This window comes from Lepidochelys kempii, chromosome 24 (assembly GCF_965140265.1).
Source record: "Lepidochelys kempii isolate rLepKem1 chromosome 24, rLepKem1.hap2, whole genome shotgun sequence".
NCBI classification, from domain to species: Eukaryota; Metazoa; Chordata; order Testudines; family Cheloniidae; genus Lepidochelys; species Lepidochelys kempii.
The window spans coordinates 6,555,384-6,572,528 of NC_133279.1; the positions used below are offsets into that span (position 1 = coordinate 6,555,384).

Below are 17,145 nucleotides of genomic sequence, written 5' to 3' on the forward strand. Positions count from 1 at the left end.
CAGTCGAACTAACCACAAAAACTGAAATTTACCTTTCAGCAGTGTGAAACAAATGAAATGTCATGGCACAAACCAGAGACGTTGAGAAAATATGTCAGTCAATAATTATCAACAAGACAATGTTAATAATTAGCTCTATCCAGTAGGCAGTTTTGGACTGAGACTCGGGAGAGTTGTCTCTGCTGTGGGTGATTCTGGGCAAGTCAATGGCCCTCTCTGTTTCCCCATCTGTACAATGGGGATGATGATATTAACCTCCTTTGTAAAGCAAGTTGGATCTACTCATGATAAGATCGGAATTATTATGATTATAAATGAGGAGTGGAACAACTTGCTGCATGAAGCGTTTGCAGTGCACCCATAATGCCCCTTAGAGCCCCACAGACTCTGGGCTGACAAGGCCAGATCCCGCGTTCCTGGTGCACCCAGCACTATCTCACCCAAATCAATGGGAGTTTGGGGTGGGCAAAAATGCAGGATCTGAACTGCACAGTTTGGAGGAAGGTGACAAAGCTTGAGTTGTTCTGGAGTCTGGAAATCCAGCCACAGGGATTTCCTGGTCTCGTTTCTCGAGTGATCCACATTGTGAGCGTTCAGGATTCACTTCAAGTCCTCCAAGGGCCAGATCCCCAACTAGTGTAAATCAGCATCAGTTCATTAGCTTCAGTGGAGCGATGCTGATTTACACCAGCTGAGAATCTGGTCCCAAATTACCGTTCAGTATCACGTTGTCAAGCAATAAGGCACAGCGATGGGTAAAATACTGAGGCAGCAGGGAGAAGCCCGTTTCTCAGCTGTTCATCACCCACGGCTGGGGCCACACTTCCCAGCTCCCATTTAGGGGACATCTACACTGCAGCTGGGAGGGTAGCGGCTCAATGTAGTGCACTGAAAGGTTGCGGTTTGGCCACAGCGGCCCAGGTGGCAACTAGGGTTACCCTCTCAAATGCAATCGTGCCCGACCTTCTGGACACACATGGCTAGCCTGAGCCAGCACCCATGCCGCTGTAACCACACTGCTATTATTTCTTGCATATTCTACATTGTGCCACGTCCTGGTGGTTATTTCTTTATTCTGAATCATTATAATATATCCATGTTTGATTCAAATGCAGCAACGGCCGACAAGAAGCCCCTGTGAAAAGCATCTGTCACCACAGCACTTCCCCCGGGAGGCGTTCCTCAGCAGAACGGACCAGGATGTTGGAGCCTTTGCACTTGAGCAGCGTACCAGACGGGTGCTTTGAAATTTCATCTTTCAGAATATTGTTTGTAACAATCATGCTGTTCTCCAAATATCTGCTTTTGTCTTTCCTGGGTAAAGCTATTGCATTAGTCATACCGTTAAGCTTGAAATTGAGAAAGGAGTCTTTTCAATTGGACATTGGCTTTCATGATATCTGGTAGCTTAGGACAGTTCTGCTGCAGTTTAGATGCTCTTCCATTTACTTTTGCACAATGTAATCTCATTGCATTTGGTTTAATTCTGAATTATCCTGATTATTTAAGGCAGACCGTGACCTGCTGAAAATTGACTCTAATAACACATCCTCTTTTATTCCTACAGTGATACGAGTGCAGTTATTTTTGCACCAACTTCAGCAGTTCCTGTTTGTGAACATTAATGATACAGCGAAGATCCAGTGCTCTTCCAAAGAAAAATTTGTAGCAGGAGGTATAACAGCTGAGTGGTACAGGAGACGGGAAGGTGAGGCCCCCATGTTAATTAAGAGATGCTCAGATATTAAAAATGCAAGTAAAGTTGCTTGCATATCGGAAGGACACAACTTGACCCTGGTAATCTACAATGCCCAAAGGAATGACTCTGGGGTTTATTACTGTACCGATTCATACATGAGCTTCTTGACATTCGGCAACGGATCCACACTGATTGTAGGAGGTAAGGAAACAATTGGATGATTAGGAAAGAAATGGAATGACAATGCTGACATATTTCATGTGCATGTTAAAATATAAAAAGATGGTTTGACTGCTTATCAAAGATTCCATTGTTAAAAGACAGACTGTTTGGAACCAAAAAAGAGCAAGTAAACAGTAATTGCTGAAAGAAGAGAAAAAAAATATATTTTGCGCAATTAAAACTAGAAAAATAGTGAAAATGATCTCTTGAAAATGTTCTGACATTCCTGGTCAGGGCACACGCTAGGAATATTTGTAATCTAAGAGTCATGTTTAAATGAAAGAACGTCTTGAAATTAGGAAATGTTCTTAGACTGCATCAGTTTTTAGATAGCACAGAATTTCTAAGTGCAAATATCTGTTTAGTTTGGGCGCGATTTGATTTTTCAGATTCTTCGTATTTTCTTATTTATACAACGTATTTTTCCTTTGAGCTACTTTCATCTTGTACGTTTAACCCCCTGAATCAAACGGCAGCTCAGCTGAACCTCACATTGAACTCTGTGCTTTCTCCTGCTCAGACAGTTACACCAGCAGCAGTTGGGTGCTGACTCTGGCTCCATCTCCCCATGGCCTCCTCTCCCCCGGGACGGCTGATCTGGCTTGCGTGGTCCATGGAGTTTCCAACCCAGTCCAAATTTCCTGGAGTTTTTCTGGGGATCTGCAGGAACATGGGCTGATGCATTCACTGAAAGCAAAGGATGGCTCCTTCGTGTTCATAAATCACATTAGCGTCCCGGTGGACACCTGGACCAGTGGGAAGATTTTCACCTGTGATGTTAAATTCAACTCTTCTGGAAAGAGTGTTAAGAAAATTGCCAGATATATTGAAGGTGAGTCATTTTATATTCGCTTCTGGGGTAGAGGGGAGTCAGATCAATAGCTCAGTGAGGGCCTGGTCCATGACTGGGACTCCAAGGCGCTATGATGATTAGGATGGTAATTAGACATGCAAAGTGTCCATGGTCAGAGCTACTTTAATGCAATTTGCAATTAGAGAAAGTTGTGAAATGCTGGATAATGTGTAGGGGCAGGCAGATCTGCAGAGAACTTTGGGAAAGGAGGAAAGGGGAATTGCACTGCTCGCAGACAGTGATTTTCAATAGAAACTGTCATGCCAACTGTACCTGCAAAGCACCCTAAATGAGGACCAGTGTCAGAGGGAGAAGGGAACAGAGGCACTTGAGGGTGGAGAGAGCTGTTTCCTGATGAGATGTGGAGAGGTGATGAGGTGAGGAGAGACCTACAGGGAGGATTTTGTAGATGGCAGAAGGTGCAGAGAAGATTCTGATTCCTGGAGAAATCATCAGCCTAATGAAATGGGCACAACAGAGGGTGAAAGGTGCTGAAGGCTCCTGTATCCTCACTTCTCAGGGGTTAAGGCCCGTGGTGAAATGGGGATCAGGAGAGAAGAGCTGGATGTGGTGGCATCAGAACCAGAGGCGGATTAAGATTTCATGGGGCCCTGGACCAGAGCAAGTGGGGGGGCCCCTCCCCATCTCTTCTGCCTGCAGTCCTGCCCCATCTGCCTATGACCCCGGCCACAGCCCCACCCCCCATTCTTCCTCTTCCACTGCAGCCCACCCAATTCCACCCACAGTCTGTCCCACCCAGCCTGGTGCTACTGATTGGGAGGAGGGTTGGGGCATGGGGACTTGCCCCACCCCACCCACCTGCCCAGCGCTCCCACCAGGGCATGGGGAGCCCATTTTTCTGGGAGCCCCCAATTGGCCCCCACTGGGCAACTTGACCCTTTTTACATGAGTCAGCTACTTATGTCTGGTTTTTTTTGCTTCCTCCACAGCCCCTGCCAGCAAGTGCTCACATTACATTGTGCCCCTTGCGGCTGGAGCTGGTCTGCTGCTGCTGGTGGTGTCTCTGAGCCTTGTCCGGACCCTCTGCCCTTCCACACTAGGTAATAAACACAGCCCAGCCCAGACGCTCTCCCACGGAGAGAAATCCTGCTCCCCTGCTTGCTACTGGGGTCTGCAACTGTCCCGTCCAACACACGAACACGCTGCAAATGTCACAACTGCCGGCACTGATCTCCGAAAGTTTGTTTTCCGAAACTTGAATGTCCTGTGTTGGGAGAACGGCTTTGTTCTCCATGACAAAGGGAGCGATGTAGAAAGGCTTCTACTGCCCCTGGCCCAGGCACCTTGTCTATAGTTCACAAAGAGCACTAGCCTTTCTGTTGAGCCTCTATCCATGTGCCATCATGGAGGTGCCCTGCGCACCCGCAGCTCAGATGCACCATTAGTCAATGAACTGCAGCTGGGGGGTGACCGTGGAAGAGGAACTTTGACTGTTGTTTTTGTTTGTTCCAGGACTCAAGCCCAGGATCTCAGCACCCCCAGCTTCCGAGGAGCCCCAGGTACGGCTCTTTGCAAACTGTCTCTGTGTAAATCAATGTGTCTGCCTTCAACTTCATGTATTCATATATTTGGCACTTAAACTGATCATTCTGGAAGGAGAAGGTGAAAGTGAGGTTTAGCTCTTGGAGTAGCAGAAGAGGACCAAAGAGTCTTATTGTTAGCTTTGCTGCTAATTAACTATGGGATAGTAGGTAAAGCACTTACTGCTCTGTGACTGTTTCCCCGTATGTAAAAAGTGGATAACAAAACTTACTGTACAAGGATGATGGGAAGTTTGATGTTTCATTGGTTCTGACCTTGCCTGTTACAGGGTTTCTGTGTAGCTGGGAACATTTTTGCCACTTAAAAGATAAAGAGCTATGAAAAATTATATTTGTAAAGCACATGAAGATTTTCCTGTGAAAGGTGTTAGGGACCTGATCCAAAGCTCACTGATTGTCCGTTTATATGGGGTTTGGATCTGACAAAATATTGTCAGTAGCTGAGTTCTTAAATTCAAAATCCAGCGCGGGTTTCCATTCTGATAACACGCACAGTTAATAGGACAAGCAGGAGAATAAGAGATGAGAGGGAATATTTCATCAGGCTAAACTCACTTGGATGTTCAGTGCTGTCTCAGCTTGTATCTCTTCATTTCAAAAGGAGGGGGCTAATTTTACTAATTGTCACCAAACAGGGTGGAATCTTATACACTCATCTGGATTTTGATTTGCGGAGTCGTGACAGGAGCACGATGCAGTGATCGGCCAGAGGGAAAAGCATAAAACCCTGAATTGTCTAGTCCAGGGGAATCTGCAAGCGGTAACTGATGTCTGCTTCTCTGCTGATCTGACGTAGCAGCTGGAAGAAGGCTCTGTCTGTCTCAGTCACCTTTTTTACTTATTTTCTCTCCTTCTCTGTTTAGAAATAAAAAGTCAGAAGACCCCCACAGAGTCCAGCCTCATCAGGTGGGAAATCTCCTTTTGGGATATAAAGACATCGTGGTGTAGATGACTTTACACGTCACTTGTGTATTAGATTGGAAGCTCTTTGGGGCAGGGACTGTCTCTTTGTTCTGAGTTTGTGCAGCGCCTAGCACAACGAGGCCTGGTCCATAACTGGGGCTCCTGCGTGTTATGGTAACACAATAATTGTCATCATCATCCTCCCCCATGTGCAGAGGGACCCGGACACAGCTGAACGGCTCCAGCTTACCTGCATAGAGTGAGACCGGAGGGCAGGAGCCTGCAGAGGGGATGTGCAGTCCCAGCATACATCAGAGCTCCCAGCTTCCCTAATCTCCTTCCCCAGCGGGCACATGGTCCCTTTGCAGTAACACTACATGGACGTGCCGTGGGATTGGGAAGGGGAAGGATGGATGCGGGAGGAGCTGGGATGGAAGAGAATCTCTCCCCAGGCCAGGGCTGGAGCTGCTACCCCAGTGCTGCCTTTGCAGGCTGCTGCTTCCCCCTGGGAGCAAGTTCCACAGCCCCTCTGCGCCACCTAACAATAACAACACGTTATCGGAGACTGGAGCTCTCCTGGTGCCTGAACCTGCACGCGCTGCCTGTTTGCATCACAAGATGCTGTTCAAGCTGTCGTTCGAACTGTCTCTCATTAAAAAGAGACGGCAACCCCATTGGTGATGTTTACGTTGCCTTTTTTACCTGTTCAATGCATCAAGTTCAGCTCATTGTGTAATAAGAAAAGGTGACCTCTTAAATCTTTTGGGCCAGATTCTGCTCTGTTTTCCAGTAGTGTAAATCTGGAGGAACTCTGTTGCAGTCAGTGGAGTTACTCCAGTTTTACACCAGTATCTCTGAGAGCAGAATCTGGCCCTTTCTAGCCCATTTCGTATCTGTTTCTTTTGAAGGATGATACAACCAATGTGTTACACACCCCTTGTTACACACAAAGCCCTTCACATATGGTAAGGGCTGTTTCAAAGAGGATGGTGATCAATTGTTCTCCATGTCTGCTAAAGGCAGGTCAAGAAGTTATGGGCTTAATCTGTAGCAAGGGAGATTTAGGTTAAATGTTAGGAAAATCTTTCCAACTCTAAGGGGAGTTCAGCTCTGGAACAGGCTTCCAAGGGAGGCTGTGAAATCCCCGTCACTGGAGGTTTTTAAGAACAGGCTGGATAAACACCTGTTGGGGATGATCTAGGTTTACTTAGTCCCGCCTCAGCACTGGGGGCTGGACTTGATGACTTTTCGAGGTCCCTTCTAGCCTGACGTTTCTGTGAATGCAAATAAAAATGAATGAATAAGGGCCTGAATCTGGTCCCATGCATACCCGGAGTAACCTGACCTCTCTGAAGTCAATGGGGCTGCAAAGGGGTCCGTATTTCAGTTGAAACTTAAACCTGAGGGCTGGACTGAATGGTGACTTGAACTCCCTGGCAATCCCATGAATCTTTCTGAAAGATGAGAGCAGCTGGCTCTAGTGACCTGGCCACCTTCCCATTTGGGTAATTTCAAGGGTTGGTTGGCTAGAAAATGATTTTTGGTTCAATAAAATGTTTGAGATTTTGACTTTTCGTCCCAGTTTGACACAGGAAAATTTTTCAATATCTTGAAAATTTGTGTGGAAAATCCATTTTCTGCCCCAGCCCTGGTAATTACATGAGTGTAAAATTGCATCTGTAGCTGCAGTTGGCTACATGGCTCCTTTTCACTTCCTGCCCCAAGCCACTGCGCAGGGCTGTGGGGCTGTCAAAACACCACAGTGGATGAAGAGATTTCCATACACAGCATAAGGGCCCAATCCTGCATGGTGCTGACTCTGCTGAGGCACTTCCTGTGACATGCCGGGCACCCGCAACACTGAGCAAAGTCCAGAGGAGTGGTGGGTGCTCAGCTGCTTTTAGGATCAGCTCCTGCCTTCAGTTCCTTAAAGCACTGCACATTATGAAGGTCGCTATCTTAAAACAAAAAAACTTCAAATCCAGACTCCAGCGAGAAACTGCTGAATTGGAATTCATTTGCAAATTGGATACTATTAATTTAGGCTTAAATAGAGACTGGGAGTGGCTAAGTCATTATGCAAGGTAGCCTATTTCCCCTTGTTTTTTCCTAAACCCCACCCCCCCCGGACGTTCTGGTTAAACTTGGATTTAAACTTGGAGAGTGGTCAGTTTGGATGAGCTATTGCCAGCAGGAGAGTGAGTTTGTGTGTGTATGGGGGTGGGGGGGTGAGAAAACCTGGATTTGTGCTGGAAATGGCCCACCTTGATTATCATGCACATTGTAGGGAGAGTGGTCACTTTGGATGAGCTTTTACCAGCAGGAGAGTGAGTTTGTGTGTGTGTTTTTTGGAGGGGGGTGAGGGGGTGAGAGAACCTGGATTTGTGCAGGAAATGGCCCACCTTGATTATCATGCACATTGTGTAGAGAGTTGTCACTTTGGATGGGCTATTACCAGCAGGAGAGTGAGTTTGTGTGTGGGGGGGTGGAGGGTGAGAAAACCTGGATTTGTGCTGGAAATGGCCCAACTTGATGATCACTTTAGATAAGCTATTACCAGCAGGACAGTGGGGTGGGAGGAGGTATTGTTTCATGATCTCTGTGTGTATATAAAGTCTGCTGCAGTTTCCACGGTATGCATCCGATGAAGTGAGCTGTAGCTCACGAAAGCTCGTGCTCAAATAAATTGGTTAGTCTCTAAGGTGCCACAAGTCCTCCTTTTCTTATTATGACACATTGTCACTGGGATCCTTATGGCAGTAAATAGGGCTTTGTGCCATTGTCAATCAGTGTTATTCGGAGGGTTGTACTTACAAGAACCGGGCTGGGGAGACATTGTGCTTGAATAGCGTTATGGTTTCTATTGGTTTTATCTGTACTACCTCTGACAACATTCAGCACCTTAACAGTGAGCCTGGGGACCTGATTCTCATAGGCACTAAGCCCCTTTCCACCATGGTAACACACAGGGGCCTGGAAGTGGGTGTGAGTGTAATTTCTGCTCCTCTAAACTCCTCCTTACATTGGTGCAAAGGGGAAGCTGTGTAACTGTGAGTAATGCCCTTTGGCTAGAAATCAGGCAGAATTTTGGCCAGTCCAGTCATCCTTCGTCAAGCCAAATTCCTGCTTCCACTTAACATTGCCTCAGACAGGGACTGCAGGATTTAGTCCGGGTCACTCCCCAACCATGTGGGGGAGGAAGGCAGGGGAGGGTAGAAGGGAAGGAAGGAAGGACGATGGTCCCCAGCTTTAGAGAGCTGCCTGGAAGGAGTTTGTGACAGATGGATCCAGGGGAGCTGCAGCCATTCAGTACAGCCTCAGAAGTGGGGTGTGGTCTAAGGAGATGTGGCCAAGTCACCTAGAGAATCTGTTCTTTTTTGAGCCAGTCGCTCTGATCACTACCCCAGGTTGCCCTCTATTATCAGCTGTTTCACAAGGGACACTGACAGATGCACTTTACTTCTTTCTCCCCTCTTTGTGCAGCCAGACGCAGCTTTCTAACCAGCCCCATTCAGTTCATTTTTAGCCAGTTCATTGCTAGCTCCAAGATGAGGCCCTTCACTTCAGTAGGATTGAGGCTCCTAACCCTGTTAGCCGTGTTTGAAAATCCCAGTAGGTGCCTCTCTGCATCTATAAGCACCCAAATACTTCTGAAAATCTGGCCCTAAGTCTCTTGAAAAAGGGACTTGGGCACTTTTGAAAATTGTATCCTTCATTGTCTCATTTCTCACACATGCCAGAGCTTCAGTTTGATGATTTAAAATGCAATTAAAGTCTTCCAAGACAAGACTCCAAATGATTGTTTCAGGCCAGCATTGTACCACCAAGAAATATGGGATAATTATGGACTAATCTTGAATGCAGAGAAATTCTGTACCTTCTGTAGATTCTTTAACCCACCCCTCTAGTATCTATCACCACAGCACATCTGCTCAGAGGCATTCCTCACCGGAAATGACCAAGACACTGTACCCAGTCACTGCAGCAGTGCGCTAGAGATCAGCCTTTGGGCTAGCGAGTCGGGATTTTCTTTTCCTTTTTTTTTTACAAAAATGATCTTTGCCAAGTACCTGGTTTTATCTTCTTTAGGTAAAACATCCGCATTAAGCTTTGGAATTGGGAAAACAGCCTCTTCAGTGGGACATCAGTGTTGAATATCTGATATGTTTGGAAACTTCTGCTGGATATAAATTGCATTTCCATTTAGTTGTACATAGTTATAGCAAGTTTATTTAGCAGAGCATAAATATTATCAGACTAAGTATATGCTGTTCCTGAACTAGCCAGTTTATCTATGGCAGTTGGAGACTTGATGGAAACTGACTAAAAATATTTTATTTCTCCAGTGCTAGGAGTGCAGTTATTTCTGTACCAGACTCAGCAGATCCAGTTTGTTGAAGTTAATGGCAGTGCAGAGATCCACTGTTCTTCCAAAGAAAAAATGGAAGGAGACGACATGTTTTGGTATTTGAGAAGAGAAGGAGAGAAACCCATATGCATTAAGTACTGTTTGGATAATCTAAATGTAAGTAAATTTGCTTGCAAACATGAGAGACACAGCTCGACACTGGAAATCAACAACATCCAAAAGAATGAGACTGGCGTTTACTACTGTGCATTTATATACACTAGCTACCTGATTTTTGGAAATGGATCCACACTGATTGTTGGAGGTAAGATACCATAGCTTGTTTAAGGAGACTAATGATTGCTTGACAAAACATATTTCATGTTCCTATTAAAATGTAACAAGATACCATAGCTACTGAGGAACAGTTAAAAGAAAAGCTGACTTTAGACCATAAAGATCAGCTGAACATTAAATGCTATGGACAGAGAAGGAGCATATTAGGCGTATATTTCATAACTAGAAAACTTCACATTTGAAAAAGTTGAAAATAAACCTTCGCAGTTTCTCTGTGACTATTCAAGGCACTTAGGTTGGCAATATTTCTAGCCTAAGAGCCATGACTGCATGAAACAATATTTGGAGTTAATGAAATGGTCTTAAGAGTGCATCTCTTTATAAAATTGCACATAATTTTCTTTTAGCAGGTGTGGATATTTATTGCGCTATTTCCTAGTTGGTGTTGGCATGGTGATTTAATACTTCCTTCTTCAACAGATTTTTTTAAAATTAATGTCTTAGTGAAAGATTTATCCACTCATCTTGTAGCTGTGTTGGTCCTAAGATATATAATAGAGACAAGGTGGGTGAGATAAAATATTTTATTGGACAAGCTTTTGAACTTACACAGAGCTCTCCTGTAGATCTGGGAAATTACACTGTGAATGTATTTCCCAGACCTGAAGAAGAGCTCTGTGGAAGCTTGAAAGCTTGTCTCTCTCACCAACAGAAGTTGGTCCCATGAAAGATTTTACATCACGCACCTTGTGTCTGAGTGAAAGGTTAACATCTTTAATCAGACTGCAGTTCATCTGACTATCACACTGAATTCGCCACCTTCTTTTGCTCAGACAGTTATACAAACAGCAGCTGGGTGATGCTTCTGGTCCCATTTCCACATGGTAGTCAAGTCACTGGGACAGCAAATCTGGCCTGTGTGATCCATGGAGTGTCCAACCCAGTCCATGTTTCCTGGAGTGTTTCTGGGGAGCTGCAGGAACAGGGGCTGATGCGCTCATTGAAAGCAAAGGATGGATTGTTAACACTCATAAATCACATCAGTGTCCCCATGGACACCTGGACCAGTGGGAAGATTTTCATGTGTGAAGTCAAATTCAACTCTTCTGGCAAGAGTGTGAAGAAAAGCACCAGGTATCCTGCAGGTGAGTGATATTATATTTGAGGCAAAGGGAGACTCAGATGTGAAATAGGTGTCAAGTGGCCATACTCAGAGCAACTTCTACATGACTTTCCATTACAGAAAGCTGGAATAGTCTATGTCCTATTAGTTAGAATTTCTCTAGAGAATTTGGGGAAAGGAAACGAGACATTACAGGGATCACAAGACAATTTAGTTGTGACCTTTAGGGCAGCTTTCACCCAGATTGTAGTTATGAATCCCTGTAAAGAGTTAAATAATAAATGAAGGGGAATTAAGAGACATTTGAGAAGACATGCTCTCCAATGAGATATGCAAAGTGATGGAGAGGAAATGAGATGAGGAGAGACCTATAGAGAGGATTTTGTAGACATGCAGAGAATTTTGGGAAAGGAGATGAGGAATTGCATTGTTCAGAAGACAGTAACTTCCTATGGAAACTTTCACACCAACAGTACCTGTAAAGCACCCTACCGAGTTAAACAATGACCAATATCAGAGGGAGAAGGGTACAGAGGTACTTGAGGGTGCAGAGAGCTGTTTTCTGGTGGGATGTGGAGAGGCGATAAGGTGAGGCGAGATCTACAGGGAGGATTTTGTAGATGGCAGAAGGTGCAGAGAAGATTCTGATTACAGGAGAAATCATCGGCCTAATGAAAAGGGCACAACAGACAGAGGCTGAAAGGTGCTGAAGGCTCCTGTATCCTCACTCCTTGGGGGTTAAGGTCTATGGTGAAATGGGGATCAGGAGAGAAGAGCTGGATGTGGGGGCATCACGGACCCTCTTTGCTGAAGTCATACACGTGTGTCTCTTTTTTAGCTTCCTCCACAACCCCTGCCAGGGAGTGCTCACATTACATTGCGCCCCTTGCGGCTGGAGCTGGTCTGCTGCTGCTGGTGGTGTCTCTGAGCCTCATCTGGACCCTCTGCCCTTCCACGCTAGGTAATAAACACAGCCCAGCCCAGACACTCTCCCACGGAGAGAAATCCTGCTCCCCTGCTTGCTACTGGGGACTGCAACTGTCCCGTCCAACACACGAACACGCTGCAAATGTCACAACTGCCAGCACTGATCTCCGAATGTTTGTTTTCTGCATCTTGAATGTCCTGTGTCGGGAGAACGGCTTTGTTCTCCGTGACAAAGGGAGCGATGTGGAAAGGCTTCTACTGCCCCTGGCCCTGGCAGCTTGTTTATAGCTCACAAAGAGCACTAGCCTTTCTGACGAGCCTCGCTCCATTTGCCATGCATGGAGGTGCCCTGCGCACCCACAGCTCGGATGCACCACTCATCAGTGAACTGCAGCTGGGGGGTGACCGTGGAAGAGGAACTTTGACTGTTGTCTTTGTTTGTTCCAGGATTCCAGCCCAGGGTCTCAGCACCCCCAGCTTCCGAGGAGCCCCAGGTAAGGCTCTTTACAGACTGTCTCTGTCTAAATCAACGTGTCTGTCTCAGGCATTTCTAGTGCATATATTTGGCACTTAAATTGATTGTTCTGGAAGGAGAAGATGAAAGTGAGATCTAGCTATCGAAAAAAGAACAGGAGGACTTGTGGCACCTCAGAGACTAACCAATTTATTTGAGCATAAGCTTTCGTGAGCTACAGCTCACTTCATCGGATGCATACTGTGGAAAGTGTAGAAGATCTTTTTATATACACACAAAGCATGAAAAAATACCTCCTCCCACCCCACTCTCCTGCTGGTAATAGCTTATCTAAAGTGATCACTCTCCTCACAATGTGTATGATAATCAAGATGGGCCATTTCCAGCACAAATCCAGGTTTTCTTATCCCCCCCCGCCCACACACACACAAACCCACTCTCCTGCTGGTAATAGCTTATCTAAAGTGACCACTCTTCTTACAATGTGTATGATAATCAAGGTGGGCCATTTCCAGCACAAATCCAGGGTTTAACAAGAACGTTTGAGGACGGTGGTGGGGGGGAGGTAGGCAAAAACAAGGAGAAATAGGTTACCTTGCTTAATGACTTAGCCACTCCCAGTCTCTATTCAAGCCTAAGTTAATTGTATCCAATTTGCAAATGAATTCCAATTCAACAGTTTCTCGCTGGAGTCTGGATTTGAAGTTTTTTTGTTGTAATATAGCAACTTTCATGTCTGTAATCGCGTGACCAGAGAGATTGAAGTGTTCTCCAACTGGTTTATGAATGTTATAATTCTTGACATCTGATTTGTGTCCATTTATTCTTTTACGTAGAGACTGTCCACTTTGACCAATGTACATGGCAGAGGGGCATTGCTGGCACATGATGGCATGTATCACATTGGTGGATGTGCAGGTGAACGAGCCTCTGGTAGTGTGGCTGATGTGATTAGGCCCTGTGATGGTGTCCCCTGAACAGATATGTGGGCACAGTTGGCAACGGGCTTTGTTGCAAGGATAGGTTCCTGGGTAAGTGGTTCTGTTGTGTGAGAAACTGTCGAATTGGAATTCATTTGCAAATTGGATACAATTAACTTAGGCTTGAATAGAGACTGGGAGTGGCTAAGTCATTAAGCAAGGTAACCTATTTCCTCTTGTTTTTTCCTCCCCCCCCCCCGATGTTCTTGTTAAACCCTGGATTTGTGCTGGAAATGGCCCAACTTGATTATCATGCACATTGTGAGGAGAGTGATCACTTTAGATAAGCTATTACCAGCAGGAAAGTGGGGTAGGGGGAGGTATTTTTTCATGCTTTGTGTGTATAAAAAGATCTTCTACACTTTCCACAGTATGCATCCGATGAAGTGAGCTGTAGCTCACGAAAGCTTATGCTCAAATAAATTGGTTAGTTTCTAAGGTGCCACAAGTACTCCTCTTCTTTTTGCGAATACAGACTAACATGGCTGTTACTCTGAAACCTAGCTATTGAAGTAGCTGAAGGAGAGCACGGAGTCTTACAGTATGTTAGTAGCAAAGTTATCTGTGGGAAAGTGGGCAAGTCACTTAGTGCTCTGTGACTCAGTTTCCCCCTACATAAATAGTGGATAACAAGACTTATGATATCAGAGTGGTAGCCATGTTAGTCTGAATCTGTAAAGGCAGCAGAGTCCTGTGGCACCTAAAAGACTAACAGATGTATTGGAGGGTTTTTGTGTGTAGCTGGGAACATTTTTGGCACTTAGAATTTCTTACATCACTTTATCTTATATTTGTAAGGCACATGAAGATTTTCCAGTGACAGGTGCTGTGGGCCTGATCCAAAGCTCAGTGACCTCAATAGGACACTGTCCATTGACATGGGGTTTGGATCTGGCAGAATGTTGTCAGTAGCTCAGTTCTTAAAGTCAGAATCCAACGCTGGTTTCCATTCTGATAACATGCACCATTTACAGGACAAGCAGGAGAATCAGAGATGAGAGGGAATTTTTCATCAGGCTAAACTCACATGGATGTCTGGTTCTGTCTCAGCTTGTGTCCCTTCATTTTACAAGGTGGGGGCTAATTTTACTAACTGTCACCAAACAGGGTGGAATCTTATACGCTCATCTGGATTTCGATTCACAGAATCGCGACGGGCGCAGGATGCAGCCATCAGCCAGAGGAAAAGGTGTAAAACCCTGAACTGTCTCGTGCAGGGGAATCTGCACGTGGGAACTGATGGCTGGTTCTCTGCTGATTGGACGTAGACAGAGCCTTCTTCCAGCTGGCTATCTCAGTCTATTTTCTTTTTTATTTTCTCCACTTATGTTTCAAATATAAAGGTCAGAAGATCCCCAAAGAGAATCTCCTTTTGGGATATAAAGGCACATGGTGTAGATGATTTTACACGTCACTTATGTATTAGATTGGAAGCTCTTTGGGGCAAGGACTGTCTTTTTGTTCTGTGTTTGTGCAGCGCCGAGCACCAGGGGGCCTGATCCATAACTGGGGCTCCTGGGTGGTATGATAATACAATCATTATCATCATCATCATCCTCCTCCCCTCATCTGCAGAGAGACCCGGACACAGCTGAACGGCTGCAGCTTCCTGGCACAAAGAGTGAGGCTGGACGGCAGGAGGCTGCAGAGGGGACATGCAGCCCCTGTATACGCCGCAGCTCCCAGCTGATCCTCAGCAGGCTCGTGCTCACGTTACCTGGACATGCAATGGGATTCTGAAGGGGAATGATGGATGCGGGAGAAGCTCTGAGTGATGGGAATCTCTCCCCAGGCCAGTGCTGGAGCTGCTAACACAGTGTCCCTTCTAGAGACTGCTGCTTTTCCCCATGGGCGAGATCCACAGGCCCCCATGTGCCAGCCCTTCTGCACCATCTAACAAAGACAACACCTTTGCAATGACTAGAGCTCTCCTGGTGCCTGAACCTGCACATCACAGCTTCTTGTTCTTCAAGCTGTCGTTCTGTCACTCATTGAAAAGGGCCGGCAACCCCACTTGTGATGTTTGTGTTGCCTCTTTTACCTGTTCAATGCATCAATCTCAGCATATTGTGTAATAAGGAAGGTGATCTCTTAAATCCTTTGGGCCCAATTCTGCTCTGGTTTGCAGCAGTGTAAATCTGGAGGAGACCCGTTGCAGTCAGTGAGTTACTCTGGATTTACACCTGTACCTTTGAGAGCAGAATCCAGCACTTTCTATCCCACTTAGCATCTGTGTTTCTTTTAAAGGATGATACAACCAATGTGCTACACACCACTTGTTACACACACTTCACATATGCTAAGGGCTGTTTCAAAGAGGACGGTGATCAATAGTTCTCCATGCCCATCAGAGGAAGGACAAAAAGCAATGGGCTTAATCTGCAGCAAGGGAAATTTAGGTGAGATACTAGGAAAATCTTTCTAACTCCAAGGTTAGTTCAGCTAGGGATCAGGTGTCCAAGGGAGGTCGTGGAATCCCTGTCATTGGAGGTTTTTAAGAACAGGTTTGACAAACACCTGTCAAGGGTGGTCCAGGTTTACTTGGCCCTGCCTTAGCATAGGGGGCTGGACTTGAAGGTTTTTTGAGGTCCCTTCCAACCTGACATTTCTATGATTCTATGAGTGCCAATAAAAAATGAATGACTCACGGTCTGAATCTGGTCCTATATTACCCTGAGTACTGAACCCACCGGGGCTGCAGGAGGGCCCAGATTTCCATTGAAACTTAAACCTGAGGGCTGGACTGAATGGTGACTTGAACTCCCTGGCAATCCCATAATGCTTTCTGCAAGACGAGAGCAACTGGCTCTGGTGCCTTGGTTCCCTTCCCAGGTAGGTAATTACTAGGCCTGCTTGGCAGTTTTTAGAAGAAACATTTCTATAGCAGAAAATTCTAATTCAATGAAATGGGAAATTTTTGTGGGAAAAGGGTTGGTTTTGATAAAGATATTTTACTTGGAAAAAAGGTTTTTCAAAATTGTTGAAATGTTTCATTTTGATATTTTACAGAATGAAAAATTCCAGTTTTCCCAGTTCCCAATGACTTCTTGCTTCGAAATTTAAGCTAATTATAGTTGAAATTTTATAAATCATTTCATATACTCAAATATGAAAGGATTCATTTCATAACTGTGAAAAGAAAATGCCCCCATTCATCCAAACCAAAAATTATTTTTGGATATTTGGTTCAAGAAAATTGAGATTTTGACTTTTCATCCCAATTTGAGATGGGAACATTTTTCGGTATCTTAAAATTTGTGTGGGGTGGGAAATCCATTTTCTGCCCAGCCCTGGTAATTACAAGAGTGTAAAATTGCTCCTGTCGCTGCAGTTGGCTACATTGCGCCTTTCCACTTCCTGCCCTAAGCCACTGCGCAGGGCTGCTGTGGGGCTGTCAAACAGCTGCCCCGCTTCACCCCCACCGTGCATGAAGAGATTTCTATACACAGCATAAGGGCCCAATCCTGCTGAGGCACCTACTGTGACGTGCTGGGCACCTGCCACACTCTGCAGAGTCAAGGGGAGAGGTGGGTTCTCAGCTGCTTTTATGCTCAGCACCTACGTTCAGTTCCTTAAAGCACTGTACGTTGTAAAGCATTGCACTGGGATCCCTAGAGCAGTAAATAGGGCTTTGTACCGTTGTCAGTCAGTGTTACTGGGAGGGTGATAACAGGCCCTTACAGGAACTGGGCTGGGCAGACATTGTGCTCGAATAGCGTTATGATTTCCATGGTCTTATCTGTATGACCACTGACA

General features: G+C 45.5%; 2 protein-coding genes across 2 annotated transcripts; both read left to right on the forward strand.

The window, feature by feature from the left end:
- Nucleotides 1-1,281: 1,281 nt before the first annotated feature.
- On the forward strand, nucleotides 1,282-5,037 carry LOC140902612 (immunoglobulin alpha-2 heavy chain-like). Its single transcript, XM_073322872.1, has 6 exons — nucleotides 1,282-1,318; nucleotides 1,568-1,900; nucleotides 2,442-2,753; nucleotides 3,725-3,835; nucleotides 4,248-4,294; nucleotides 4,972-5,037. The coding sequence occupies exons 1-6, from the start codon at nucleotides 1,282-1,284 to the stop codon at nucleotides 5,035-5,037; spliced, it is 906 nt and encodes a 301-aa protein (XP_073178973.1).
- A 4,254-nt stretch (nucleotides 5,038-9,291) lies between these two features.
- Nucleotides 9,292-14,592, forward strand: LOC140902611 (uncharacterized). The gene is made up of 6 exons (XM_073322871.1): nucleotides 9,292-9,328; nucleotides 9,586-9,912; nucleotides 10,718-11,029; nucleotides 11,846-11,968; nucleotides 12,382-12,428; nucleotides 14,497-14,592. The coding sequence occupies exons 1-6, from the start codon at nucleotides 9,292-9,294 to the stop codon at nucleotides 14,590-14,592; spliced, it is 942 nt and encodes a 313-aa protein (XP_073178972.1).
- The last annotated feature ends 2,553 nt before the right edge of the window (nucleotides 14,593-17,145 follow it).